This window comes from Alligator mississippiensis, chromosome 2 (genome assembly GCF_030867095.1).
Source record: "Alligator mississippiensis isolate rAllMis1 chromosome 2, rAllMis1, whole genome shotgun sequence".
Taxonomy (NCBI): Eukaryota; Metazoa; Chordata; order Crocodylia; family Alligatoridae; genus Alligator; species Alligator mississippiensis.
In genome coordinates, this window is record NC_081825.1 from 92,678,537 (window position 1) to 92,706,485 (window position 27,949).

Genomic DNA, 27,949 nt, shown 5'->3' on the forward strand with positions numbered 1-27,949 from the left:
TCTGGGTGCTATACCAAATCAGTTCTCAGCTGTTTACCCAGCCTACTTATTTGATGGGTCAAAGAGAAGGCAGTCTGCTCTAAGGGCTACTCTTCAGGACTATTTCTTGCGTCAGCTGATGGATGGAGTGGGTAGGAAAGATAAAACATTGAGAGCAGATAACTCACCTCTACTGTGAGCCACCATAGGCAAAAGGTTGGGAGATATACATTAGGGCTGTGCAAACCTTTGTCCCTGATTCGATTTGGCGGAGATATGGCCCGATTTGGTAGCCTAAGCTGCAAATCTGAATCAAATCAGAGGGTCCTTTAATCTCTCCGAATCAATTTGGAGAAATTCAAAGATTTGGACATAGACATAGCTTTACATGTATTTTCTACATACCTCTAGGTAGCAGGCGGCTCATGAATGCTGAGATGCTGGGCCATGTGGAACATCCCACAGAAGCTCAGTGGCTCTTCAGCATACTCAGCAGCAGACCTGGAAGTGGACCACAAGTACTTCTGGTCCACCTCTGGGTCTGCTGGGGAGTGTTCAGGGAGGGGCGCCCCCCAGCTCAGCAGCTGGTACCTCCTACGCCTGGGATAAAATATAAAATATAAATTATATATATTTATATAAATATACATTAAATATTTATAAATATATAAATATATATTTAGGCCCCTGTCCAGCAAAGTTCCTTGTGTAACTACAAACATACTTACATTTAACCATCTGATTAAGAGCTTTGCTGGACTGTTGTCTTAATGCCACTTCAGCCTTTCCAAAGTTTCTTTCCTGTGATACCAGAGGAGGGTGAGTTGTAAGTTGGAAACAAAGCCATTGAGCTTTTGCTGGTCGATTGCAAAATGTTACTGCTAATGTTACACATACCAATTGCTTGCCCACCCTTAAAAATAATTTGAAACTGCATATTCTTCAAAACTGCATATTCTTTGTTATGATTATTTTATTCCTCCCCATTCTATATTATACTTGCTTTTCCTATGAGGAACAAATAAAACCTACTCTGGGTTTTGTTCAAAATGCTAACTCCACTTTTATTTTCTTAACCTCAATGAATGATTTTATTATGTGTTTAAGCTAGTAGCAACTTGAAGGAAGAACCTAGGACTAAAATTACTGGTTTCAGTAACATGCCTTTAGCATGAAAAATACATTTCTTGTTTTTAAAATGCAGTGAGAGTATACTGATAAAAAACACGAAGCTTATATGGAAAATTAATCAGTCAACATTTGATTTTCTTTTCCTTTCAGGTATGACTTTGTAGAAGTTGAAGAACCTAGTGATGGTACTATTTTAGGGCGCTGGTGTGGTTCCAGTACTGTGCCAAGCAAACAAATCTCCAAAGGAAACCAGATCAGGATAAGATTTGTATCTGATGAATATTTCCCTTCTGAACCTGGATTCTGCATTCATTACAATCTTCTTGTGCCAGTAAGTAACATTATTTCGGGGCCAGAACATTTCAGGAAAACAAAATCTTAAGAATAATATGTCTCATGAGAGTAATTTGATAGTTTAGGGTGAGTTACTGATTGTTTATCTTTTATTATCGTTATTACTATTTTTAAGTCTGAGTGTCTTCCAATGCCATACATTTTGTTCCTGTATTATAACTAACTAAATGTTCTTGTGGTTAGTATGGATGGCTTTGGGTTGGGAAGTTGTGGGCTTAGTCATTTATGTGGAAACTTCAGTAAAACATTTGCATTCCTAATGCAGTACTGTAAAAAGGGCATTTTTGAGCTTTAGGAAGAAATTGGCCAACATAAAGAATCAGCTGCTTGTCTTTGGAAATCTAGCATTTCAAAGATAATTGGGAAATTGTACCAAGAAACTGGACTTCTCCCAGGGGAAGAATTGAAGTAATTAATGTATTAATGTGTAACTTCCAATTAAAAGGAGACAGCCAATCTTCCGTGTACTCTAAATGATTGTAAATAACTGAAATACAGAAAAGTTATTATTTCATTGCACACTGTCTTGTAGAAATGCACTTTCCTGAGTGTTGGTTGGCACTAGTAATTCCCAAGATACTCAACACTTCTCAAAAACCAGGCCCTGTCTTTGAAAACTCTGTCACTAACATATGCCAATTTTCACTTTCAGTATATTGCTACTGCTTTTATTAAACAACATGCAACTCTTCCAGTGGCCAGAATAATGCTTGTGTAAATTTCCAAGGAGGGGATAATATCGTAAAGAATAGATGAATACCAGGAATGATTTCATTCTGAATACATTACCCCTATTTAAAAACCAGAGGGTTGTATTTTTAAGTTGTTCATGGCTGATTCTGTGTTCATAATCTTGTGGCCCAATTGGTTCTGTTGGCTGAAACTATATGAAAATTTGTTTATGAAAAAAAATCGTGATAGGTTGTAACTCTTTTGACTTCAGTTATACACCGGAAATGCGTCTTTTACTTTACTTTTCTTCATAGTTTCATAGTTTGTAGGGTTGGAAGGGACCTGAGGAGATCATCAAGTCTGACCCCCTGCCATGAGCAGGAAAGAGTACTGGGTCAAATGACCCCAGCAAGGTGTTCATCCAGCCTCCTCTTAAAGACCCCCCAGGGTAGGAGCCAGCACCACTTCTCTTGGAATTTGGTTCCAGATCCTAGCCGCCCTGACTGTGAAGTAGCACCTCCTGATATCTAGCCTAAATGATATTCACTTTACTTTTCTCATAATGTGCATGCATTTGGGGAGCTAGAGAGGAAGTAATAGAGATTACTAACAGCCTCTACTATAAAAATAATGATCTCATATGTGAGTGCTTGAAATACTCAAGTAGAAAGCTCTAAACCCAGATTTTCATGGATACTCGGATGTAGAGTTCCTGCACACGAACCTGCTCCCATGGATTTTAGTGGATGTTAGATGCCTATCTGTCTTTGCAGTTCAGGATCTAAATGATTAATATTATTAGTAATAATAGTAGTTGTCACCTTTACATGTTATGCTGTGATGTGGCATCTTTTAGTAATACTGCATTATATATTTGCAGTGAACCCTGTTACCAAACAAAATTAAGCCATTTTCAAATGAACCACTAATTGAACTGATTTTGTATACATGGACAAACTGCACAGTCCCATGTAGAGTTAAGGGAATAATTGCAGACCTGAGAGCAAAATTTTACCTAGTATGTTCAGTTTTATAAAATGGTAATAGAAAATCCCCCAACAGGTGTTTTTCAGTGGGTAGCTGCCAAATTCTTCATTGCCATCCTGACACATCTAACAGGTGGGAAGTGATATCATATTTGATCAGTGTGTAATCTAAATTCTATCTGAAATTGTGGAATGGTTTAAAAAATCCCTGAATACCAAAATATCTTTTTCCTTATATTTATACAATGCCACACAATATGGACTCTGTAACAACAGAGCTGTTTAAACATATTTAGAGAACTGTCTATGAAACTTGAAGAATTTTATGTTATCTTCCCAGCAAGTATGAAGAGTATCTTTTTGATAGACAAGAACAGTGAAAACATGAGGATTTTTTATTCCTGGCCCTAATAACTTCCTCCTCCAATCACTCATCAAAAAGCCTGGAATTTAAAAGGTGTCTGCCATTGATGGAAGTAAGTTAATTAAAGTTTTGAAGAGCAAGTACTAAATAAGTGAATTTAGAACAGTAATATTACAGGAGTGGTAAAGTTACTATTAAAATATCTAGTTTATGCTGACCAGTTGTTAAGAGAATCTTTATTCCACCTATCACTGTTATGGATTTGTTATATGGCATTACATATTGAATATTTCTTTTTTAACACTTTAAAGTTCCCATTTCAAGGTATGCTTGATCACTAGTAAGTCAGGGTCTATTTAAATCACAGAAAAAATGACAGTTATTATGGGTCATTGGCAGGGGGAAGAGGGACAAGGGGGTAACTGCCATCTTGTCTGCTGGCTACCATTCATGTGGCCCTGCCCATCAGCATGGATTGGTTGAGAGGCCTCAGTGGTGGGTGGAGGAACAAGGTGGCAGCCACCATCTTGTTTGCTGCCTGTCATGCTGCCCTTCCAGCCAGTGCCTTCCCCTCCACCTGGGCTGGCTGCGAGGCTGGGCCACATTGGGCAGTGAGGACTGCTGGCACTCACTGAGGAGCCAGCATTTTGTTTTTATTAATTTTTTTAAAGTTCATTTTGCGGACAATCCCTGATATTGTGGTTTCCGCAGAATCTGCAGAATCTCAAACTGAGTAGACCCTTACTAATTTGGGACAACCTTCCATTGAGTCATTTGTCTTTGTAGAAACTCTGTTACTGTGTTTGACTCTTGCTCATCCTGGGCTTTAGACAGGTGTAATTTTGGAGAGAGAGTTGCACATTTCAAGGGAGAATAAGGAAAGCTATACTGGAAGGTCAAGTTAAAATTAAGGCTGTTTTTTTAAACATACTAGCAGTTTTGGAATGCTAGAATAAGTTCCTGAATGATGAGACATTAACAAATTTTAAGACAGGCTTGTTTGGTTTATAACAGGTATATCACCCCCAAGCACAAATATGAAGTTGTGTACGTATATGTATATGTGCACATAAAATGTATATTTGTGTGTGTGTATATATATCCATGTACACACACATACATACGTTTCTGCATTTGTACAGATGTATATATCTGTACAGGGTGATAACTCTGTGATAAAATTGACAAGCCTGTAATAATTTGTAGGCGTGATGTGATAGAAACATTTTTCGTGTTAGATAGCAATTCTATCCTCTCTTGCACAGGTATCATTCAGGAATAATTCTATTCATGTTACTGGAATGACAACAATTTGAGCTCAGAATAAGTTCCTCTGTGGGCAGGTCTACACGAGATGCTCCAGCACCATAGCAATGAGCTACAGCGATGTAGCTCATTTTCATGGGGATGTAGCATCAGCAGGCACGAACCGTGACACTGCGGCTACTACTCAGTAGCTCATTGTTACTGCACAGTAGGATCAAAAATGACCCATGTGCTGCCGGGACTGCACAGTCATTTAGTATATGCTTTAATGTGCAACTCTACTTTAGCAAGTACTAAATGACTGCAGTACCAACTGTGTAGTCAGGGTCACGTGCAGATGCACCCACTATGTACAGTAAAATGGGAATACTTTTTCAATATAACTATTTGTATGTATGTGTGTGCAATTTTATTGTTGAAATAGGATGTGCTTTTTTCTCTGTAAATTCTATTTTGTAACATGCTCTAAAATTATTCTTTCACATTTGTTTACAGCCCTTATAGTTGTCAACTACATGGATTGTATCTTATATTAAACATAAGAGCTGAGCTTCAGAATTGAACCTATTTTATCTAAGCAATAGATACTAAAAACTCTTGCACAAAATTAAATGTCACATTTTCTTATGTTAAAATTGGGTTTATATCTTTTATGAACCATTGTAGGAATTATGATTACAAAGTCTAAAAATGAAAGATGTTTGCTATTGAAGAAGCAGAAAGTGTAAATAAATATAAAGTCATAAAAACAGATGCTGAGTTGGTCCTCTTTTATGACTTGGTCCTAAACAGTTAACATCTTTTTCATTCTGCAGGGGGATAAAAGCCTGGTAGATTAGCAGTGAGAGATTGTTTGGGGAGAAATGAAGCAAAACTGAAATAAAACAGTTCAAGCTTGTTTCTGTTATTGAAGGCCACACACAGTGAAGGGCAAGGGACATATATTTCAGGTCTTTTGGTTAGAGAAAGAAAGAGAGAGATGGTTTTGTTTAATTCTGCTGTAATTGATAAGGTTTTTTTTCTGCTTTGCCTACTAAATTGCAGACCAACTTTTCATGTAATGATTAAGTATATCAAGAACAGTGGTTGGTCTAATTACTTTATTTTTTTGATTTAAGACAAAAGACATTCCAGCTGTTCCTTTGATGTCATTAGCTGTAACATAATTTTATATAAAGCTGTTACTGTATACAAATTGTACATACTGTAAATGCCAAAAAATCTTTGACCAGATCTAATAAATTTTCTTCAAAGACCTCTTGCATGTAATATAGAATTCAGTCTTCTGTCATTCTTCAGTTTTAGACAGCCTACTAGCTATACATCCCATATTCTGGCCAAATTTTACTTTTCTTGTCTGCTCCATACTTGTAAATGATTGGTTTTGCAATTGTAATATTAAATGGAAGTATTAGGAAATGTTTTCCTTACTAAAGAAATCAAATTTGCATAGATTTAAACTTCCTAAACTTTTTAAATATGTCTATCATTTTGAGTCATTCTTTCATATTGTGTTCAATTATTTTGAGTCTTTCCACAATGAAGAGTGCATTATACAGTAAAGTCTGCCTAATCAAGGTTTTGCTATTCAGTTTTTTTGGTGTGTAAAAACAGGACAAAATATTGCCAAAGCAATTATTTTCAGTAATCTCCTAGAATTACATTGTGAAAGGCTATCCATACTCCCTTCAAATAAAGCTCTAATTTACATAGTAACCATATGCAATTGAAAGAAACCTTATAAATTATTACAATTTGTGTCTGGGTAACATTCTTTCTTGTGGCTTATTTAGTTTAAATTATGTCAGTTACAAGTTTGGCATGGAGAGTTCCATGTAATAAAGTGTATTGTTACTTGGGGGAGCCGGTGAATGGGATACTTGATGCCTGAGGTGCCATTAAGGAATGCATGACTGATTGCCAAAGTAGTTATTAATTATGCAGGGCACTGAGAACAAAGCAGCTCCAGTTAAAGTTGAAGTTTGGGGTGACTATACCCTCCCCCCTTTCTTGGTAGCATGTTATTTGTTACTGAAGATCATGCCAAGGTTTCTTTGCAAGAAACACACTTAACCCCCTTGTATACAAGTTGAGATGGAAAAGGAAATCCAAGAAACTTCCAAAAGATTGCCTTGGTTTTAAAAATAATGCGTCAGGTGCTTTGAGCTATGGATGAGATACCTGTGTGTGGCAACTTGCATTTCAGTCTGCAAGTGAATTCTCTTGAAGAGAACTTGGTATTGGCTGAAGAGCAGTATCTTAAGGGTAGGCAACCATGGTTGAGATTTATATGTATTACACTCCCTCCAGCTCAGCCAAGCTAAGGCATACCAAGGACGACTTATGCATGATTTTAGCGTACATTAAATGTTTGGTTTCGATGTGTGTGTTTGTCTTTAAATATATATCTATATAGATAGATAGATAGATTATCTATCTATCTATCTATCTATCTATCTATCTATCATATATATATTTTTTTTTAAACAAAGAAAGTTAAATTAAAATGAAAGGACTGAGGGTCAAAGAAAATATTGCTAAAAACCAGAAAGAAGGAAGCACTGATCCTGTGACAAGAAGGTGATGGGAAATGCCTTGTTTCTCTTCACTGTTTAACTGAAGTCAATGGTACAACATATGCATCTCAAATTGTAGGTTTAGGAGCTAAGAGAACAGCAACTTCAGCTCCTCACCAAAAGTTACTAAATACATTGCAAAACAAGGTTTTAATGTTCCAAATGGGTGAAAGAAGAGCTTTGTTTGATAGGGTGGGTAGAAGCATAAGGAAAAGGAAAAGTAAAGTAAGCAGTTCGAAGACTTTCCCAGCTTGGGTTGTATCCACCAGCTTAGCCCAGCAGTGCTGTTTTGCCCTGCTAAAATTCATGCTGAACAGAAAGAGGAATCTGAAAGCTCTTCACACAGAGATGGAACCTTAACCAAAATCTGTCTCCTTTGTTGACTCTGCTAGAGTCAAGAGGTTCCAGGGATTATGCTAGGAAATTTTAGCTCAGATAAGTTGAAGCATTTCAAAAGATGTTAGTTACAAAATCAGTTATGAAAAATATTCTTTACAGCAAAGAAAAATTTGAAACTAAAGAAATAAGTCAAGTTTCAGAATACTCTTCCCTTAAAGTTTCCCTATGAATTGACTTTGTGGTCCAGATCATAGAAGAATTCACCCTTAAATCCTGAAGTGTTAATTCCATGCATGATGAAAAAAGTTAAATAACTGAGAATTCATGAAGAAAAATGGAGACTACAGCTATTGTTATCCTGTATGGCTTAAATGAAAAGAAAATAGTAATAGGAGACAGTTACCTCTTAAGATGTTTTTCCCAGACCTTACTTCTTCTAACAAGCACATAAGAAAAAAAAGTTTACTTCCCAAGCATAGTTTTATAGATGCTAGGTGTTGGAAGGGACCTTACAGATCATTGGGTCCAGCCCCCTTGCACTTGGGTAGGAAAGATTGCTGGGATCACATGACCCCAGCAAGATGCACATCAATCGTTTTTTGTTTTTTTTTTAAGACTGCCAAGTGTGAATGACACTACCACCTTTGGGGGGAGCCTATTCAAAACCCTCAGCACTTGACTTGTAAAGAAGGTTTTCCTTATGTCTAGCCTTAAACAATCCTCAATCAACTTGTTCCCATTATTTCTTGTCCTCCCGGGCAGGGGGGAGGGGGGGGAACTTAGGGAACAGAAGCTTCCCCAGGCCCTAACGTACACCCAGAGATCTGGAGCGATAGGATCAGAAACACGCCTAGTTTTCTCAGAAAAACTTTTAATAATTCCTGACTAGTTTTGACTGCCCTTGTTTCGTTTTGAGCTGGTTTCAAAGCCCTTTGTTTCACTTTGATTTTGCTGTTTTGAGCTCAAAACAGGTCGAAGCAGCGCCAAAACGAAACAGCCAGTGAAAATTTGCACAGCCCGACTGCACAGTCCCAGAGGCATATGGGTTGTTTCTGACCCTGTGTCACTGTAGCAATGACCTACTGTGCAGTAGCACATTGTTATGGTGATGTAGTGGCAGCATCATGGTTCGTGCCCACTGACACTCTTGCTGTAGCAACAAGCTACCTTGCTGTAGCTCATCACTACGGTGACATAGTGTCTTGTGTAGACATGCCCTTATTGACATGCCAGACACCTTATTGTCTGACTAGGGTGTACAGTGGATCATATCCAATATAATGACATATAATAGAATTTCTAAGTTATGCATTTTGGGGGGATTTTTGTTTGGCCTGTTTTAAGGACTTAGGAAAATGCACAATGGAAAAAAGTATAAAGAACTGATGTCCAAAGTAATTCTGCTTGTGAAACAAAGCACTCACAAGTTAGGAAATGCCAGAATTAAGCTTTCTGTGTAACTATATATATTATTATACAGCCTTTAATTGCATGATTGACTATTTTCCTACACCTATGGAATATGCTGAAATGAAGGCCATATAAACAACCTCAACCTTTGAGCATTTGGCTTTGCAGTCTCTCTCTCTCTCTCTCTCCATTTATATATAAAATTCAACATGCATATTTATGTATATAAACAAATTAAATAAATCAAATCTGTGTGTGTATGTGTGTATATATATATATATATGAGTGCATGTGTGTGTGTGTTTTAAAATTATGTTACTTTAACAATATTTCCCTTGTCTTGGATTGCAAGCTCCTTGTGAAAAGAATTGATTACATAAACTTTTGTATGGCATTTTGTGATTTTTTTTTTTTTTTTTTTGGTGGGTACTAGTGTTACCACAATATAATTTTATCATGAAAATATGCCTTTATCTTATTTTTTCTATAGGTAGGTTTTAATTCTTAGTCATTTTTCATATTTATTTTTTATATGATTAATGCTGATCACAGATTTTTATATAACCGTGGGCACAATGCTACCCATGGCCTCAGTTGAATAGTAGGATCCTGAGGTACCTGGTAGCCAGTGGCCCTGCTCAGCAACCTAGGTATCTGCTGCAGGGTCCCTGAACGGATAGCCTCCCCTGACAATCAAAACAACCTTCCAGACCGTTATAAAACTATTTACAAGATAACATATAACACAATAAAACAAATAATGTTACGTAACATAACCCAACAATAATGGCTTAAGGGTTAATGCTTCTCAGATACACCTAACACTAGGAGAAGGCATACAAATTACCCATGATAAATAAGGATCCAATAAATAACTTAATTGATACTCCAACTAATAAACCATCAAAAACTTATTTACACAGTCAATAACTTGTATGCTCCAGGGTAGCTATGAGGACCCTGTGTATGCTGCCCCTTGGTTTGGTTTCTCAGGGGGCAAGACTGCTTGTGGTTCCATGCTGCTGGCATCCCTTGTATGAGCTTCAGGGATCTCAGTGCAGCAGGCAGTAGCTCCTCCCCTGCGATCCCTGAAAGAGAACTTATTCCTGCCCCGACCACAGCAGGGACCAGTGTCTGGGATACAAGTTGTAGCAGCTCCCCCTGCCCAGCCCAACCTCATACCACCTGGCAAGTGCAGCCCCCCTCCATGGGCCCTGCATGTCCCCAGGGCTTTTTGTGGGCTGGAGGAGTTCCCTGCCCCCTCTATCCCAGTGCTCCCTTTGGTACACTGAGCCTGCCTCACCCTGGTGCCTTCTCACTTGTGAAGAAAACCAGGGCAGTTTCTCCATAGTCCTGCATCTCTCTCCCCTCCTGTGTTCACCCACACCACACAGGGGCTTGTAGGAGGGTCCTGCCAGGCTCGGGGTCTCCTGACAGGCAGGTGCTCTTTTGTGCCTGCCCCTGCAGGGCTCTGAAGGGAGAAAAGAGGAAGAAAGGATGCTCTGTTTCTCTCCCTGAAGCCTCTAGCTGCCACCTCTGCAGGGCTCCAACAGGGGCTCTCTGAGGGACAGCCGTGGTGAGGTCCTTTTCCTGGCCTCCAGCCTGCCTCTCTTCCCCTTTTGTTCTCCTCCCCAGGAAAAACTGCTCCCCCCTTTTTAAACAAGCACTCTTAACCAATCCCAGGCCAGGACTCTTCCCAGGGTTTTGCTAAGGTTCCTCTCATTCAAACCCCTGCTAGGGTTACATCACTTCTCCCACTTCAAAGAGGGCCGCCTTCAAAGCAGCTTCACTCAGCCTTAGGGCAAGTCATGTCCTTACTGGGAAAAACTCTCTCTCACTTCATACTATCCCTCTGCAGGGCAGCCCTTCCTATCCCTTCAGGTGAGTACAACTTGAATGCTGTTACATCTAAAAGAAATCCAGTGCCAGGCATTTTGGTGCCATTTGAAATTTCAAACAGCATTTCAACTGGTAGTATGCCTACCTTCTCTATTTAGTCCTTTTCCTGTAAATAAGTTTGTACAAAGCTTTCCTCTGGCTGATTAGCTAACATTGGGTGCATCTACATGTGTGCTTTACTGTGAAGTAGACTAATTAGCTCCACAGTAACGCACCACTGTCTACACTTGCACTGGTATTAGGGCACAGTAGATTAATTAACTTCTTTTCCAGTATCACAGTTCTTTTATTAAAAAAAAAAAAAAAATCAGAAAACCACTTCAGCTGATTCTTTTTTCTTATTTTGCAAATAGATTTTATTCTGTTGTGGCTTCTGTGTATGGTAATTTCTTACTGAAGTCTAGATTGTCTGTAGCCCTCATACAGGTTTTTCTTTACTGGCAAGAACTAGAAATGTATGTAGCCTTTAACCTCAGAGGGTTATAAGGAGCAGGAGGTTTAGATTATCCCAACGCATACTTTATCTCTGTGCCCATCTCTTAGTTTTCCTATCCCATCAAGTTGGCTTGATTTACCAGAAGAAACAGACATCGCTACCTGGAGCCCAGGGCTGACCCCTCAGGCCCCTATTGCCAGTGGTGGTGTAGCAGGAGCACTCTAGGACACTGAGAGAAAGAATGGGCTTCTTAACAAACAATTCGTCCCTAAAATCCTAAGGGAAAATGCCTCTGTGTACTTCTGCTATTGCGATCCAGGATCTATATGATGTTTGTACCTTAAAAATAGACACCCCGTGTTTCTTACATGCTTGCTAATGAAAGATGTAAGTAAACCTCTGTTTGATACTGGATTTCACATATAAAATTTCTCAGACTAGCTAAACAATTCTTGCTGCATTCCTGTCTATTTTGTGTTCATCTGATAGAGACTTAGTCATTCTGAAGCACCAACTACCACTTTATTCCAACAAAATAGGAATAAGAGTCAATAATTGGGGGGTGGTGATTGTAAATTTAAAAAAAAAATCAAGTAACATAAGATGAAAACAAGAATGAAAAGAAAGTATATGAGAATAAAAAAGCAGAAGAACAATTTAGCACAGTTTATCTATTCTGGTTAATACACCTCAGGCCTGAGAGGCAGTGTTAGCAAAGGCTAAGTTTGAGGAAAATGGAATAATGGATACTGTTCTAAACATGAGATCAATATAACTCTGCAGCTGTTTCTACAGATGACTTGCTGCACCGTTGAATACCACAGGCCACGGAAAGCACCTTTGGAATTAAGGAAAGAAATTCTTGGCAGAATAAGAATACTATGTAGTAGCTCAAGGGCAAGCATGTACTCATGGAAAGATTAATTCATAAATGTTGCTTGCATTAAGAGAAGCACTTCTGCTTCTAAGTAGGGTGGGGTAATGAGCACCGTGGAAATGCCTAGATTTGCACCTGTCTTGTCTTTACAGTACCTGGCCTGTGGTGATATAGAAAGGGATTATGAGCTGTCAGTTGCTCACCTTTCATGAATGCTCAAAATTTCTGAAATTATTATGACAAAAGGTATAGCTGAATGTGCCAAGGTTTTGCTGAAATGCTGTTTTCTTAAAACAATCTAGGTAAAAACAAAGATGTTGCACCTATGCTTTCATTCATTTATGAATATGCATCCAATGCTTTGGAAAGGAGAGGGAGAATTCTGGATGGTTACTATATATGCTATATAATGATTACAGATGCCGAGTGCTGAAGAATTATATTTATTAAAAGTTTTCTATGTGAGAATAAAGAGAAATTCCAAGCTGTCATAAAGTATTTCCACAGACAGAATTCTGCTGTTATTTGAGTGTACATTTCATTCTACCTGTAAATTATATAATAAATCTTAAAAAGAAGAAAATAATAATAATTTATGAGCAGAGGGGAACAGCATATGCCAAGATCTAAATAGTTGAGAGAAATCAAAGGAAGCCATTTAGCATATGAAAGTTTTGGCTTACAGACACTTTAAAGCTGCAGATACAAATGCAGATGGATCAGATTTTGAAAGGGATTGCATATAAGAAGAAACTGCAGACATTCAGAAGCAGGTGACTCCTATAGTCCAAGGAACTGGGACTGCCAAAAGATTTCTTTGGGAATTTCCCCAGTAACTACACAAATGTGTGGTGCTGCACTCTTACTATGTGAATTAGACAATATGGGGAACTGAAGTAGTGATGCTGATATTTAAACCTGTTCTATGGGTTTGTAGGTACTTCATTCTTCAGCATTAGCAATCTGGTGTCACTTTTGCAGTAATAAATTGACTTAAAAAAGGATTGTTTAATACACAAAAGTGCTCTCTGCTACTACGTATTTTGTTAAGCTTAAGACTTTCTCCCTATGATTTTGAGGATGGTTATCCTAATAAATGGAACCTATACAAGAAAAGTAAAAATGAAACAGTTTTCAAAAATCCAGTTTCTTGTCAATATCTCTCTTCTTTATGAGATGTTACATTCAACCCCCATTGCATTTATTTTTGTTTATAAGGCTTCTTTTTTATCTTTTTAATATCAGTATGGTCTGATGTTCTCTCTGAACTTCTGACAATTTGTATATGCATGTAACTATACTTTGAGACCAGGGTCTATAGGATTCTGTCTTTGACTGTAGATATTAAGATCTCAAGCTCCTGAATGTTCTATGTCAGAGGTGTCAAAGATCTGTTTTATGGGCTGGATTTGGCTCACAGAGCCATCCTATCCATCTTGGTTGGCTATTGGAAGTTGGGGGCATGGTCAGGGAGGATGGGGGGTCATTGGCAGAAGGAGGTTAAGCGAGGGCTGTGCTACACAGCCACGTATGCCCAACCACTGTAGGACCTCTACTGCCACTTGGTCCCCTTGCTGTTGGACACCCACCACTACAGGACCTGGCCCAGACCTGTGGTGGGTTTGATGCCCTTGATCTGTGTTGTTTCCTTTTGGGTTAAGAATTCACATACTCATTTGCTTCAAGTAAATGTTGGGTCCAATTCTTTTCTCTTTTTTACTCATACCCTTGCAGGGTATCTACAAGAGATGCTTTACTGTGGAGTTGATTAATTAGCTCTTCAGTAAAGTGTCATTGTCTACACATGCAGTGCTATTAAGCCACAGTAAAATAATTAACTCCATCATAAGACACTATGGCTCAACAAAAGTACTATCTTACAGGTGAGTTATTTACTCTGCCGCAATGCACATGTAGATGGTGACCAGGATTGGCTGGGATATGAGCATACTATAGTGCAGAAGCTGCCTATCAGCTAGCCCCTCACTGTAGCACCCTTGTATCCCAGCCAGCCCCTCCACAACACATTGAGCAGGGTAGAGCAGCTGACCCCCCGGAACCCCTGCCAGCCGGGTCTCATCTGTCCCAGCTCAACATGCTGCAGTCCTGGGCATACATGTAAATGCTGGGCCCAGGAGCAATAAATTCCAGCGTGAACTGTGCCAGAGCTTATTCAGACATACTAATTTCATGTATAGATGTGCCCATCCTGTATCAGTAAATGATTATTACCTTTTAATAATATATTTACTTTTTTACTGCCTCATTATCTATGAAGCCAATAGGCCTCTTTCATATAGAAAAAGCCAGCCACCAAAGCCCTAAAGTAGTTATTCAAAATAAATATACCACATTTCACGGTGTATGTCAGGTTTTGAACCCCAATTTTTATGTCTTAAAAAGCAAACTCAACTTATACACTGTACCACATCAAAAAATTGGGGATGGAACTTGACTCAGCCGGGCTCAGCTGGGCTGCCAGCACCACTTGCAGGGGATGTGGCTGCACGAGCTGAGCACCAAGCCTGGCTGATCCCAGCCCCATCCCCTTTCCCTGTGAGCAGCACCAGGCTCACGGGGGATGGGTACATGCCAGCTGAGTACTGAGCCCAGCCCTGTCCCCTGTGAGCGGTGCTGCCAAAAGCTGAACCTAGCGCCACTCACAGGGGACAGGGCTAGGCTCAGCACTTGGCTGGCAGGGACTCATTCCCTACAAGCAGCGCCTGTCTTGGTGTTTGGCAGTGCCACTCACAGTGGCCCTATCCCCTGTGAGCCCAGTGCTACTCGTGGGAGACGGGGACAGGGATGGGGGTGGGAGTGGGCTCAGCCAGGCTCAGTGCTTGGCTGGCGTGGCCTCATCCTCTATGAGTGGCACCAGTAGCACTGCTTGCAGGAGATCAGGGCCATGCTACCTAAGCCCAGCTGAGCCCATCCCCATCCCCATCCCTGTCCTCTGCAAACAGTTCCAGACTCAGTGCCGCCTGTAGGGGATGGGGCTGGGCTCAGGACTTGACTGGTGCGGTCCCAGTCCCTGTGAGCAGTGCTGGCAGGTATGTCTATGGAAATCTTTACCTTTAAGACTGGAAAGCTGGGGGTCAACCTATACATCATGTAAAACTATACAATGTGAAATATGGTAGATATAATCATGTCAAGTTCATCTTCAGACCATTCCATGGTATGGAAAGCTTCAGAACTCAGCCTTTTTCACTAGAAACCAAATATAAATAGTTGAATAAAAAGTAAAAATAGACAAAGCAAAAACTTCCATAGGTTTTTTGTACAGTGCATACCCAAAGGTAGTTATAAATGACTAATTAAATAATTTATTTTAGATCTAATATTCATATAGATGGAGAAAAATGTACATTTAGAAATAACACTTTACTAACAAAGCTAATCTAAAACTATTAGAACTTAAGAGAAACAAACTGGAGATGTGTTCACTGTCTGGTGGGTGATTATTTAGCATGCTTGAGGGTTTTAAAAGGTTAGCCACAAAGCTAGCTAAAACATCAAGCCAATGAGCCTATTTTGTAAAGTTAATAGTGATTCTGCTTATTACCCTTGAAATATTTTATTGTCTGTATTCTGTTCAGTTTATTTAAGGTTATGGTAGAATTTGTGACTCTGCCAAGCCAGTGACTCCCAAGAGTAAGTTTTAAGGACACAGAGGGAAGAGAGAGAGAGAAAGAAAGAGAGAGGGACAGAATGTAGCCATAGAGGTTTGATAGTTAGATTCAGTTTGCTTGTGAATATAGTATTTCTCTAGAGACATAAACCACTATTTCCAAAGCAGTCCACTGTACAACAGCACAAGTGCTGTCAGCTAGAAGATTGCCAACCACATAGCTGCCTTCTCCTCGACTATGGTAAACCAAACTGCTATTGGTATGTGCTCTGGAACAACAATAGCATATCCAGATTTAAATGCTAAGAACATCTCTAGGCCTGTTTCATGATGAGAGAGGAATAAAGCAACACAACTATTATTATAGCGAGGCACCGCCACATATTTCCCATTTAGCTAAAGGCTACTTAAACACTTCAATTAGAATAAGACTTAATTTTAAAAAGTATGCCATAACCTAAAAATGTTTTGAAATATATTTATTTTATTGTAGGTATATGTTTATGGTTACAGCTATGTTTTTCATCTTTTTTTTTCTGTGTGTTTCTTTTTTCCCCTCCATATTATTCACCACGTACCTTTTCACTTTGTTTCCTTTTATAATCATGCTTATTAGGCCCTTCCTAACAAAACTAAAGTAAATGTGAAACCTAGAGAAAGACTGTCCAGTTTAACAGGGAGTTTCAAAAACCCACAGTGGAAAATTTTCTTTAAGTTAGAAAATAGAATTGTCATGAAGCTAAAGAAAAAATCATAAAATAAAATTACGAATAAGTATAAAGAGAATCATGATGATTCCCAAGGCATCATCAGTTGAAGACAAACTGATATTTCTGAAGCACATAATAGATTAAGTTTCAAAATTCACTGAGTTTAATTGGTGGACATAAGTCTAAAAATACCCCCTGGGAAGAGGCAGACTAATAACATAATTGTATCTCAAAAGTCAGAAACCTTAGCAAGTAAGGGAATCAGAATGCTTTAAAAACATTATTTTCTGCCCTTACATTTATTTCAGTAGAATTTCAAATAAAAGATGTGAAATCAAGGCTTTCTTTGTGAAAGATTTAACAGGTTCTCACTGTCAGTTTTAAAAAGGAAACACATTTTTTAACAGGGATCAACAAGGTGATTCGACTGAACACTGGCCAAAGGCTGGCCTGGTCAGCTATAGTCAACTTTAGCTGTAAAAAAATATATAAAAAGCTTTAGCCTTATTGCCTAAATTAGTGTGCTACTTGTTCCTTTGGATTACTTTAGGTGCATGTAATATGATGAGGAGAGCAAGAGGGGTTTGGGAATAGCAAGAAAAAGCATCTAAACCACATATATACATTTACATTTTAATGTACCCATTTGAATATCCAGTGTCCAAGGAATTCTTCAGTGGAACATGAAGAAAAATCTCCTAAATGGGGGTATGTGTGGAACATGACATAAGACCAGAATATTGTAGTGGGATGTGTCAAGAGAAGAGTCTTAGGGTACCTCTGCATGTGCCCAATGCCTGCTCCTACTAATGCTAGTTATCACATGTCAGAGCAGACCAGATTGATTGAGTCTGCTGAAGCATTCTCATTAGTATGCTCCAACAGCCTCAGCGTCATGTGTATACAGTATCTCTGCATTTCAAAATGGTGGTGGAGGTTCTTTCACTACAGCTTGTTGAATGAGCTTTAGTTAAAACACCCCAGCTACCATTTTGGAGTGCGGGACGCTGATACACGAGACCCTGAAGGTGCTTTAATTACAGTGGCTCCCAAAACCTGCTTTAATTAAAGCATCCCGCCTCCACTCTGTAGCACTTGTAAATATGCCCTTAATTTGTATATAGAAGAGTGCTTTAAATGTTATTAATTCTTGTCAACTTTGATTTTTTTTATTGTATCTTGTCTTTTATTCATGTTTTAAGAGATAAAATAATAGACATACTATATACATTTAAATCCAATTGCACTTTCAAGTTATATAATTTTGGTAGTTCAGGCTATTATTATTACTTTAATTCTGTCTTCATAGATTCACTATCTGGATGATCGTAAAGTCTGACAACTAGATTTTCAATAGTGCTTACCAGCTTGCAATGCTTTCAGTGGAAAAACTTTGTGTGCTAAACTCTTAGGAAAATCAGGGCACATCATCTGATTACTGGTATTGGAGCTCAGCACTTTTGAAAATCTATCTGTACATATACAGTGATTAGCAGTATGTGTGTGCATGTACTAATCCAAAAATCTTCTCTTGTAATCTCCTTATCTTTTAATTGAATTGGAATCATACTTTAGTGGATTGTGCACCAATGATCAAATTCAGCCAAGCAAAGGAAAGTGACTGATAGAATTACATGTTAATAAAAACTGAGTTAAATCAGTGTAAAAGTTTAAGTTAGCAAATTAATGAAATTCATGTTGAGTTGCCAGTAAATGACTGTCCAAGACACATGGGCTGCATATAGATATGATATTCCATGACAATGTTAAAGCAGAGTGGGGAAAAAATATAAACATATTTATGTGGTTTAGTTTGGTTTCTTTTTCTTGCTGTTTCCAATTCCCTCTTCCTCTCCTCAGCATATTACATTTACCTAAAGTAATCCAAAGGAAAAAGCACACTAATTTAGGAAGCAAAGGCTAAAACATTTTTACATATTGTTTTTACAGCTAAGGTTGACTATAGCTGACTAGGCCAGACTTTGGCCGCTGCTTGGTCAAATCACCTTGTTGATCCCAGTCCAAAAATGTGGTTCCTATTTAAGACCGTGAGCTACATGCTAAATTTGGACCACATACCACAGTCTTTGTACCTCTACCAAATAGACAGCTAGGCTATGAACAGATATCTCATTTGTCCCAAGAGAAAGCGCATTTACACATCCATGTCCATTGTCTCAGGCATAGGCACCAACTTTTATTTTTGCCAGGCAGGGCCTAAGATGATGCCTCCCTGCCTGCCAGTGGCATGGCTGAAGCAGAGCCAAACAGAGTCCTTGGAGGGGGCAGGGGCAGATGCAGGCTATGGGCTCAGGGCTTCATGGTTTGCTTCCCTTCCCCAGGAGCCTCCTACCAGCCATGCTGCCATGTTGAGGGGCTCTTTGCCCACCTCACAGCAGCAGAAGGCACAACTCCATGCTACCACCCCCACTGCTGCTGGGCAGGCTGGGGGCACCTTGCTATAGCAACATGACCAGTGAGGGGCTCCCAGGAGAAGGGCAGCAGGGCAGGGAGCTCCAAAGCCACAGCAGGCAGCCCACATCCACCCCCACCCTGTGCACAAATCTGTGGGTCATGTGCCCCCCCATTCCCCCCCCAAGATTGTGAACAGTGGCAGGGAGCTGCCCTCCCTGCCTCCTGGGCAAGCTTCCTGTGGCTCAGGCCTGTTCTCTGACCTGGACATGGACCCTGTGCACCACCCTGGCTGGGTAGCACCTACACCCCTGCCTCACTCACTCCCTCACCATAGAGGTCTCAGTCTGCCTCCTGCTATAGACTTACATGCAGGCAGCTGGGGGAGCTGCTTTCCACCACTTCCTGAGGCTGTATTCCTGGCCACGTGCATGTGTATGAGTGGAACACTGCCAGCTTGCAAGGGGAAGCCTGCCACTTCCCGTGTTTTTTCTGTGATGAATGGAAAACCCGGATTCCTGCATGATACTGGAAATCTGGGACAAATGCTGTCCTGTAGGCACGCAGCCTGGGACCAGGAGTTGATGTTCCCATTTCAGGACTGCCCCGCCCAATTAAGGACGGGTGGTCACTCTATCCTCTACCCGAGGTGGGCCAGGCCCCTCAGGGCACCATGTACTCAGTGCTTATGGTCCCAGGCTAGTCCCAAAAATATTATTGGGATAAAAAAATATTACCATTTCATCCCAGGACATCAAGAAGTGTGTCTAAACAGTTGTCCCAGGACTGCATCATTAAATCAGTGGTAGAAAAGTGGTAGTACATTCAGCTGCTCACAAAACCTCCATTTGGAAGGGTGATGTGTGTACACATCAATGTCAGGACTTTTCTGCTCCAGGACAAATGCAGGCACAATTTATCCCAGGACAAATGCAATATCTGTTCCTAGCCCTAAAGCAGATACTAGGCAAATCTGCATCAGTCTCTGCTGGAGGGCATCATGGGTAAATGTCTTTCCCAACAGATTGTTTGGGAGTCAACAACCCCTTTCCCTCCCAAAGTCTTTCATAGAATCATAATAAGATAGAAATCCTTCCCAGTTCAGTTCTGTGCAGTCTGCAAATTTGCCCAAGAGGCTTTTCAGCTCAGCATCCAAATAATTAATAAACGTGTTGAACAGCACTAGGCCCAGGACAGACCCCTGTGGGAGTCCATTCAAAACTTCCTGCCTTTCTGAGATGGATCCATTTATAATTACCCCTTGTTTATGCCTATTTACTCAGTTGTCAATCTACCTTATAGATGTTTTCCTACCTGCAAAAATGTTATTATGTTCTTAATTTTTTAGATTAATATACTCATCTGCAATAACAACTTAATCCAACAAAGAAGAAAAATGCAAAGTTTAGACAAGAATCTCTGAAATATCTTTACATGATAGGATCAATAACCCTGAAACTTTTTCCCATCCCTCAGAGGCAGGTAGGAAAGCAAACACATCACCTACCCATTTTCCCCCAGTGGCTACCTAAAAGGAGGACCAAAACATTGGTCTGAGGTAATAACCAATCATCATGGTAGTAAGTGGCCAGAAAAGTTGATGGATCCATTGGGCATCCTTCTTGAAAGACCTCTGAAAGAATATTGAAGCTGCCAACACTCTGATGGATATATTTGGGGTGACATTTTAGCACACAGGAATTCACTCAGGATAGTAAGAGACAGCAGCACATAACGGTAGTAACATCATAGCATGTAGCCATACAGCCAAGATGGAGACAAGGGAGCAGAGAAGAGAAAATAGTCAAGAGGAGGGTTAGAGAAGAAAGCTTCTTGGAAGCTATGAAGGTCCAGAGCTGCAGATTTTCTGACAAAGAAGAATAAGTGGAGAGTGGCATGGATACAGCTGGGCATTTAGCATGGCTGGAAAATGGGGTGGATATGAAAGAAGGTGCTTCAAAGTGAAACAGAAGTGCCACACTTGGAATTTGTACTTGGAGCTGATCTAGTCATCTTTATTCTAATAGATTCCTATACTGCCCCCTCCACAATTGTATTTGGGCCTGTGGTCTTGCAGTGGTTACACACTGGTGATATTTTGAATCTTGTGTGTAGTTCTGGTCTCTGCATATCAAAAAGGATGTAGTAGAACTGGAAAAAGTACAGAGATGGGCAACCAAAATGACCAGGGATATGGAGCAGTTGCCATACAAGAAGAGACTAAAAAAGGTGGGACTCTTCAATTTGGAAAGAAGGCTGACAGGAGATATGATAATCACCTATAAAGTCATGAAAGGCATGGACAAAATGAATGGGAACTGCTTTTCACCTAACCCCAAAATACTAGAACTAGGGGGCACCTCCTTAAATAGATAGAAGACAGGTTTAAAAATAAGAAGAGAAAGTATTAGCACATAGTTAACTTGTGGAATTCATTACCACAGAGGGTGGAAGCTTAATCAGGGAGCCTAACTAAGTTCAAAAAGAGACTAGACAAATTCATACAGGATAGGTTTGATAAGACCTGTTGAACAGAATGGTTGGAAATGTTTTCTCTAGCATCTCTAAACCAATAAAGATGGATGCCAAGTAGGGTATTTAATAGAGGATAGATCAGTCTATATATCTGGTCCAGTGCTGTCCATCTATAGCATCCATTTCTGCCACTGTCAGGGAAAGAGTACTGGGTTAGATGGACCATTGGTCTGTCCCACTATGGCAAGTAAGGGAGTAAACATGATTGTTGGGATCAGGGAGCAGATCCCATTATGCCATTAAGTGAATGTTCCAGGGACCTATAAGGTGCACTTTTACCTTGCTTTTTTCATCAAAAGATACAGCTAGGCTAGGGACAGACATTCAAAAAGCCTGAGCCTGAATTGATTCAATCTTTTCAGGTTAGTCTAAACTGGCCAGGCTAAACCAGCTTGTAATCATACAGACATCCCAGAAATGCTCGCACATGCCTGCAGACGGTCAAGCTAGAAGCCAGGATGCACTAGAGCAGCCCTCCATTCCCTTCTACAGTGCTGAGCTGAGCAGGGGGTGTGGCCACGCCCCAGCAGGACGCTCTGAGTTGGGTGGGGTTCCCTGACCCCCTTGTTGATAACAGAGCATTTATCAGCTCTGATATCAGCATTTATCACCCCATCAGAAGACAAAGCCTTTTTCATTAGTTCAAGCTCTTTTTAAAAAAGGGAGGGACATTACCAGCTACCTGTTGATTAGTTCCAAAAGGCCCTAAGTGGACACAGTCCTGTCTGCCTTTGTTCAGTCTCCCATAGCACAGACAGTAGCCAGCATGTAGTATGCTGGCTAAGGCTGAGAGGTGTCTGTGTAAGGCAGAGGGGAGGGGGGAATTTCTGCTTAGGGAGCGGTGAGGGGAGGAGGGAGAGCAGAGGGGAGGGGCCAGCTCTGCTGTGAAGCAGAGAGCCCAGCCCAGAGAGCATGCCAAGATGCTGGGGGAGACTGGTTTAACTTAAACGAGGGAGGGATCTGGGACAGACATTGCATAAACCGGTTTGACCCAAATCAGTTAAGTCTGATACTACATTGAGCCATGTTTATCTCAAACTGGTTTCAGCCATTTTTAAACTGGTTTGTGTGCATTGAACATCTGTTCTGTTACAGGTTTAAACCAGTTTCTGATCACTTAAACTGGTTTATGTGTAATGTCTTTCCTTAATGGTTAAGAAGCATTTTTCAATCAGACAGACAAGTACAATAAATAATACATCAATGCAATTCTATCAATTCTAAATTCAGTAGAATATATATATTGTCCAAAGTTTCAATAAGTTAGATTTCTTGATGTACTGGAGAATTCAGGTAAAACCAGATTCTTATGTTTTTAAATCTATATTTACCCTAAGAAAAAACAATCCCCCCCATAAATAACCACTTCCTAGAGTGAGATGAACAGCATCCAGAATTGGCTAGAACTTTAAAACCCACTATTTTCCTGTCTGTGTTGTGTGATTATTTCCACATATTCTGTATAAAACCATCAGCATTCCTGCAGCAGAGAACAGGAAAATAAGAAGTTAAGAAAAAAAAAAATTAGTATAAACAGTTTCTGGCAAAAAAAACAGAGAAAATATGCTTTTGTCATTACTCAGTGTATAAATATTCATTTTTAAATTGACTTTAATAGCCATTTATAAAACGGGCGCATGTGTGAAATTGAATGAACAATGGCTCTGCAGAAGGCTTTACAACCCTTATGAAAACTATTTCTTTGAAACAAAATGCTCTCCTTGTTTGATGTTAATAGAGTAGAACAATGCTCTGCAAATGGGCTACGATTAGTGCTGCTTCAGAGTGTTACACTTGTTCTTCTGCAGATGAGACAGTATTTAAGTTATTGGGTTAACAGCATTGCAAATATGTTAGAAAACGGGAATTGTGTAAAAGGAAGAAGCCTAATTAGGCATGTTAGTCTGAAGTCAAGCAGAAGGCAGAGTAGGTCTTTATAAACTAGCCAGTGTGTGTGTGTGTGTGTGTGTGTGTGTGTGCACATGTGTAAAATGTACTATGGTTAGTGTATAAGGTGAACATCTACCCCATCGTCTATAAAAGGAAGAGCAAATCATGATTCTAAGTCTACTGATGAAGATCTAGGAAGAACCGCAATTAAATCAATGGGGCTATGCAAAAAAATAGACATTCATGTTATAATTCTGATTTATGTGTTATTTTAAAATCTCTCACAGGAAAGCAGCGTTGTTTGAGGACTATATTCTGTCAATTACCTTATTGGCTAGATTCCAACCTATATGCATGCCCTAAAATGCCATAATACCTTAATCTTAAAACCCCCAAATTGTTTAGGATATATTAGACTAAGAAATCAATTCACTGCCCATGTAATAATGCCAGAACTGTGGTTAGTGGAGACACCATAACTAAATCCGTGTTAGTGTAAATGCAAGGTAGCAGGTTACTGGCCTGGTATTTTGTGCAGGCTCTTCATTTCTGGAATCTGATAACTCTGCTCCATAACAGCAGGTACTTGCATGTGCTTGTGGATTAGTTACATGGTTGTTGGTTGTAGTTGTGTTGGTCTAAGGACACAGGCAGGCAAGGTTCGTTGAGTAGATGTGATATATTTTATTAGATCAACTAAATAGTTGGAAAAAAAGTTCTTTGCAAGCTTTCTGGCACAAACACTGGGAGACTCTGCTGTTCTGACTTCTCCAAGGCAGAAAAGAAGCTAAAAGTATGAGGAGAAGTCTGTGAAAATGTAAATATGTGGAAGTTTGGAAAACAATGGATAGAGATAAGAGGGAGGGGGAAAGTAGGTCGGAAATGTGTGAGAAATGCAAATGGTAAGCTTCAGGCAGGTACCTGGTGAATCAGATGTCAGGCAGATTGAAATGTGTCATAAATCCAATGTCTATATTAAGTCCATGAGTTTTTTGTATCTAGTAGATTTATGAAGTGAAGTTTGTAGGCTCATCTGTGAAAGGTGTTTTGTAAATTCGCTTTGAGGATTAGAACTGAGAAATTGGAGAGGGAGTGATTTTTGGGAAAAGTGGGATTTACCTGTCCTACCTTTGTGGTTATGGAGAACTGTTGATCCTCTTTATTAGTAACAACCTTAGTAACATGTATAATCCCAAGATTTTTTTCAGTAGTTCTGTTGCTTACAATTCTTTACAACTTAGAGTTCTTTACAATTTTATATTTATGCATTTGACTTTTTTCTTCTTAAATCTAGTGCCTTCTAAGTGCTTTTTTTTTTTAAACTAAATTTTATCTCTCTGATTTCCAATCACATATCTGGCAGGAGGTGTGATTGTGAGATCATGCATTAGATCCCATGGCACCAACAAGAAGCAAAAACCTGTGGCTGGAGTCCTATCAGTTGAGGGCCTTCCCTCTGCAAGGGTGCACCACATATTCCCAGGGCTGAGGGAACCCAGGTGCCTTGATCACCCACTCTCTAGGGTGCATGAAACCTTTGGGATAATCCTAGAGCCTCAGGGGTTTCATGCAACCCTAGGTCTGGAAGATAGCAGCAGCCATGATTCCCTACCTTCAGGCATTTCATACATCCCCAGGGCATATGCGCCCTCCCCATTCCCTCCCCACACCCCCGTGCTGCTGAGACCCAGAGTTGGCAACTGCTGGGGCTGCAAGTCCCCACAGTTTCAGTATTCCTAGTTGAAGTTGGGCATGTTGCAACCCTGCAGTTGGGAGCCCTGTCCTGGGAGGCACTGCAGCTGCAGAGGGAGGCACCAGGCTCCCACACAGCTCAGGCAGGCAAGCAGGCAGGCTCCGGGGGGTGAGGGGAGATCGCCACTTTTCTTGGGCAGAGCCTACCTTCCCAGGCTGCTGTCAGACTGCTTGCAGGGCTTCCTGCAGTGCCCCAGAGCTGCATGGAGCCTGGTGCTTCACTCCACAGCTGTAGGGGCAGCAAACTAAAACTCCTTGAAGGAGTTTTAGTTTGCTGCACCCGAAGTCATTCAAGGAGCATTATGCTGCTGAATTTCCTACAGCAGCTGTAATTAATGCACAATATGCCGCTGAGGCATGTAAACACCGACACCATTAAAATGGAGCAAAAGCATTTAGGTCGCTTTAAAGTGTCGTACACACACGACCCTCATTTTGTCTACACGTGGCCAAGGTAATTCCGCAATTAACCAGTTACCTGTAGATCGTAGAAAGGGACATAAGTGTGACCAATTACATACATACCAAAACATACAGACACTTCGGTGACACTAGAGAAACATTGCAATAATACGTGGCTACGGAGTCAGATCTTATGGAGGAAAGTATTTTTGGTTAAGGACTTTTTTCCTTCTATATAGGACAAGCTCTGAATTGCAGTGTCTGTTGTACAGAAATATTGGGTATGCCCTTCATTGTGATATAAAATAAATATGTAGAATTCACTATATAAAAAACAGAATGGAATTCAGTTTCACAAATGCAAATTTAGAGGTTCTAAATCAAACTATATTATTTACATAGTTGAAGGCTCCTTCAGTGTCATTAACATCCTTAAATGCATTTAACACTGGACAGTTGTTCCCTAATAATGCAATTGGGAATTACTAATAAGGTACAAACACCTGGAAAAATATACACAATTAAAGGGTAAGATTTTTTAGATTTCATAACAAACAGGGAAATGTGTAAAATTTGAAGACATTTAATAAGGGTATGGAAAATTTTAAGCAAGATTAGGCTCATTTTCTTGTGAATATATGCAATCAGATAGCACTCTGAGGTTTTTGGATTAAATGAAATGGTGAACATTTTCATCTGAAAATAGAACAAACTTTCCACAGTTATGGAAATTAATTCCTTGTTCTATTAAGTGAGCAGAACTGGTATTATGTAAAAATTTCCAAGGAATTATATTGAACCTTAGCAATTTCTGGAGCTGTGTGATAAATAGCTTTCTAAGCTACGCTATAGTGTTTTGTTTTGTCCTGTTCTCTTTTTTTGGCTGACTGCATTTTTTCTGTTGGACATTCTGCATTGATGACTCTCTTTTTGCATTGCAAAATAGCCAGATCCCAAACAGGCTACTGTGCAAAAGTTTTTGTTTTTTTTAAATAACCTCGCTCTCCAATTCCAAACATTTACAGCTGTTCCATTTGGTTTAACTTTTATATGACTACACATATTTTGACTTAAATGAGTAATTTAAAAAGTTATTGCTAAGATGTCCTTTAATTATGGCTAACCACATCCCCCATCATAGACATATGGACCAGTTTTTATTGGGAATGGTTATAGTCCTTTTATGAAAACAAAACTGAATTGGGTTATTTATTCCTTATAAACTACTGTTTGTCAAGAAAAGATTAGTGCTCAGCATGTGAAGCAGAAGAAAATCATTTTCCACTGCAAATAATAAGGAAATGCATCTGACACAAAGCCCATTTTTGTGTGAATTTTAGAAGGATAACCAGGTAGTTAGAAGATTGGTTTCTGTTCCTACCATTAGATTTGTGCAAATGGATCTTTGCACCCATGTGCAAATTTGCTAAATTTGATAAGGATTTTTGGTTGCATAAGGGTTCTCTGGCAGGATCTGGTTGTAGGATAGGGGCCTGTATTACTTAATCACAGGCTAGTGTTTCTTGGGTGTATGACATATATTTCAATTTCAATATACAACCAAATATACCAAGGGTGTGCAAAGTCCGGCCCGAGGGCTAGATCTGGCTGGCGGTAGACTCCATTTCCCAGCAGCCCCTGCCTACATGGCTGGAGCCAGTCTGCATGGAGAACCCAGTCACAGCTGTGCTTTGATAGTGCAATGCTGCGGCTGCCACGGAGACGGGCCCCAGCTGTGCTGGCAGGGTGTGTGGCAGGGCAAGGCAGAGGGCATTTCTGGAGTTGCTGGGATCTTGCGGCAAGGGCAGCTTAGTCCAGGGCCAAGGCAGAGCCACAAACTGCAGCCTGCATGCTCTGGGCAGAGATGCACAGGCAATGGATTGTGGTTGTGCCCTGGCCCCAGACCAAGCTGCCCCCACTGCCAGGTCCCGGCAGCTCTGGAACAGGCCCCTGCCCTGCCCTGCCCTGCCCTGCCCTGCCCTTCCCTGCCAGCACAGCTGGGGCTGGTCTCCATGGCAATCCCAGCCTGGCACTATCACAGCACAACTGCAGCTGGTGTCTCCATGGAGACCAGCCACAGCCATGTGGGCAGGGGCTGCTGGGAAATGGAATCTGGCTGCTGACTGGATGTACCATTTTGCCCACTCCTGAAATATACTGTTCAAAGCTTTCTCTTTAACTGGATGATACTTACAAAACCATCATGGCTGTTTCATTTCTCAGGATTAAGAATGAGAAATTACTCACACTGTTTGGTATAGTTTACTTAAACAGAGCCTTATTTAGTTTAATGTTGTAATGAAAGAATTTTCATATTAGCTTTATTTG

The 27,949-nt window shown here is 40.1% G+C and overlaps 1 protein-coding gene across 1 annotated transcript in view; it reads left to right on the top strand.

Moving 5' to 3' along the window:
• Window positions 1-27,949, top strand: part of PDGFC (platelet derived growth factor C) — a 229,557-nt gene that overhangs the window by 162,585 nt on the left and 39,023 nt on the right. The window contains exon 3 of the mRNA XM_014593535.3: window positions 1,261-1,441. Coding sequence (XP_014449021.1) covers window positions 1,261-1,441 — 181 coding nt within the window. The remainder of the gene's footprint in view (window positions 1-1,260; window positions 1,442-27,949) is intronic.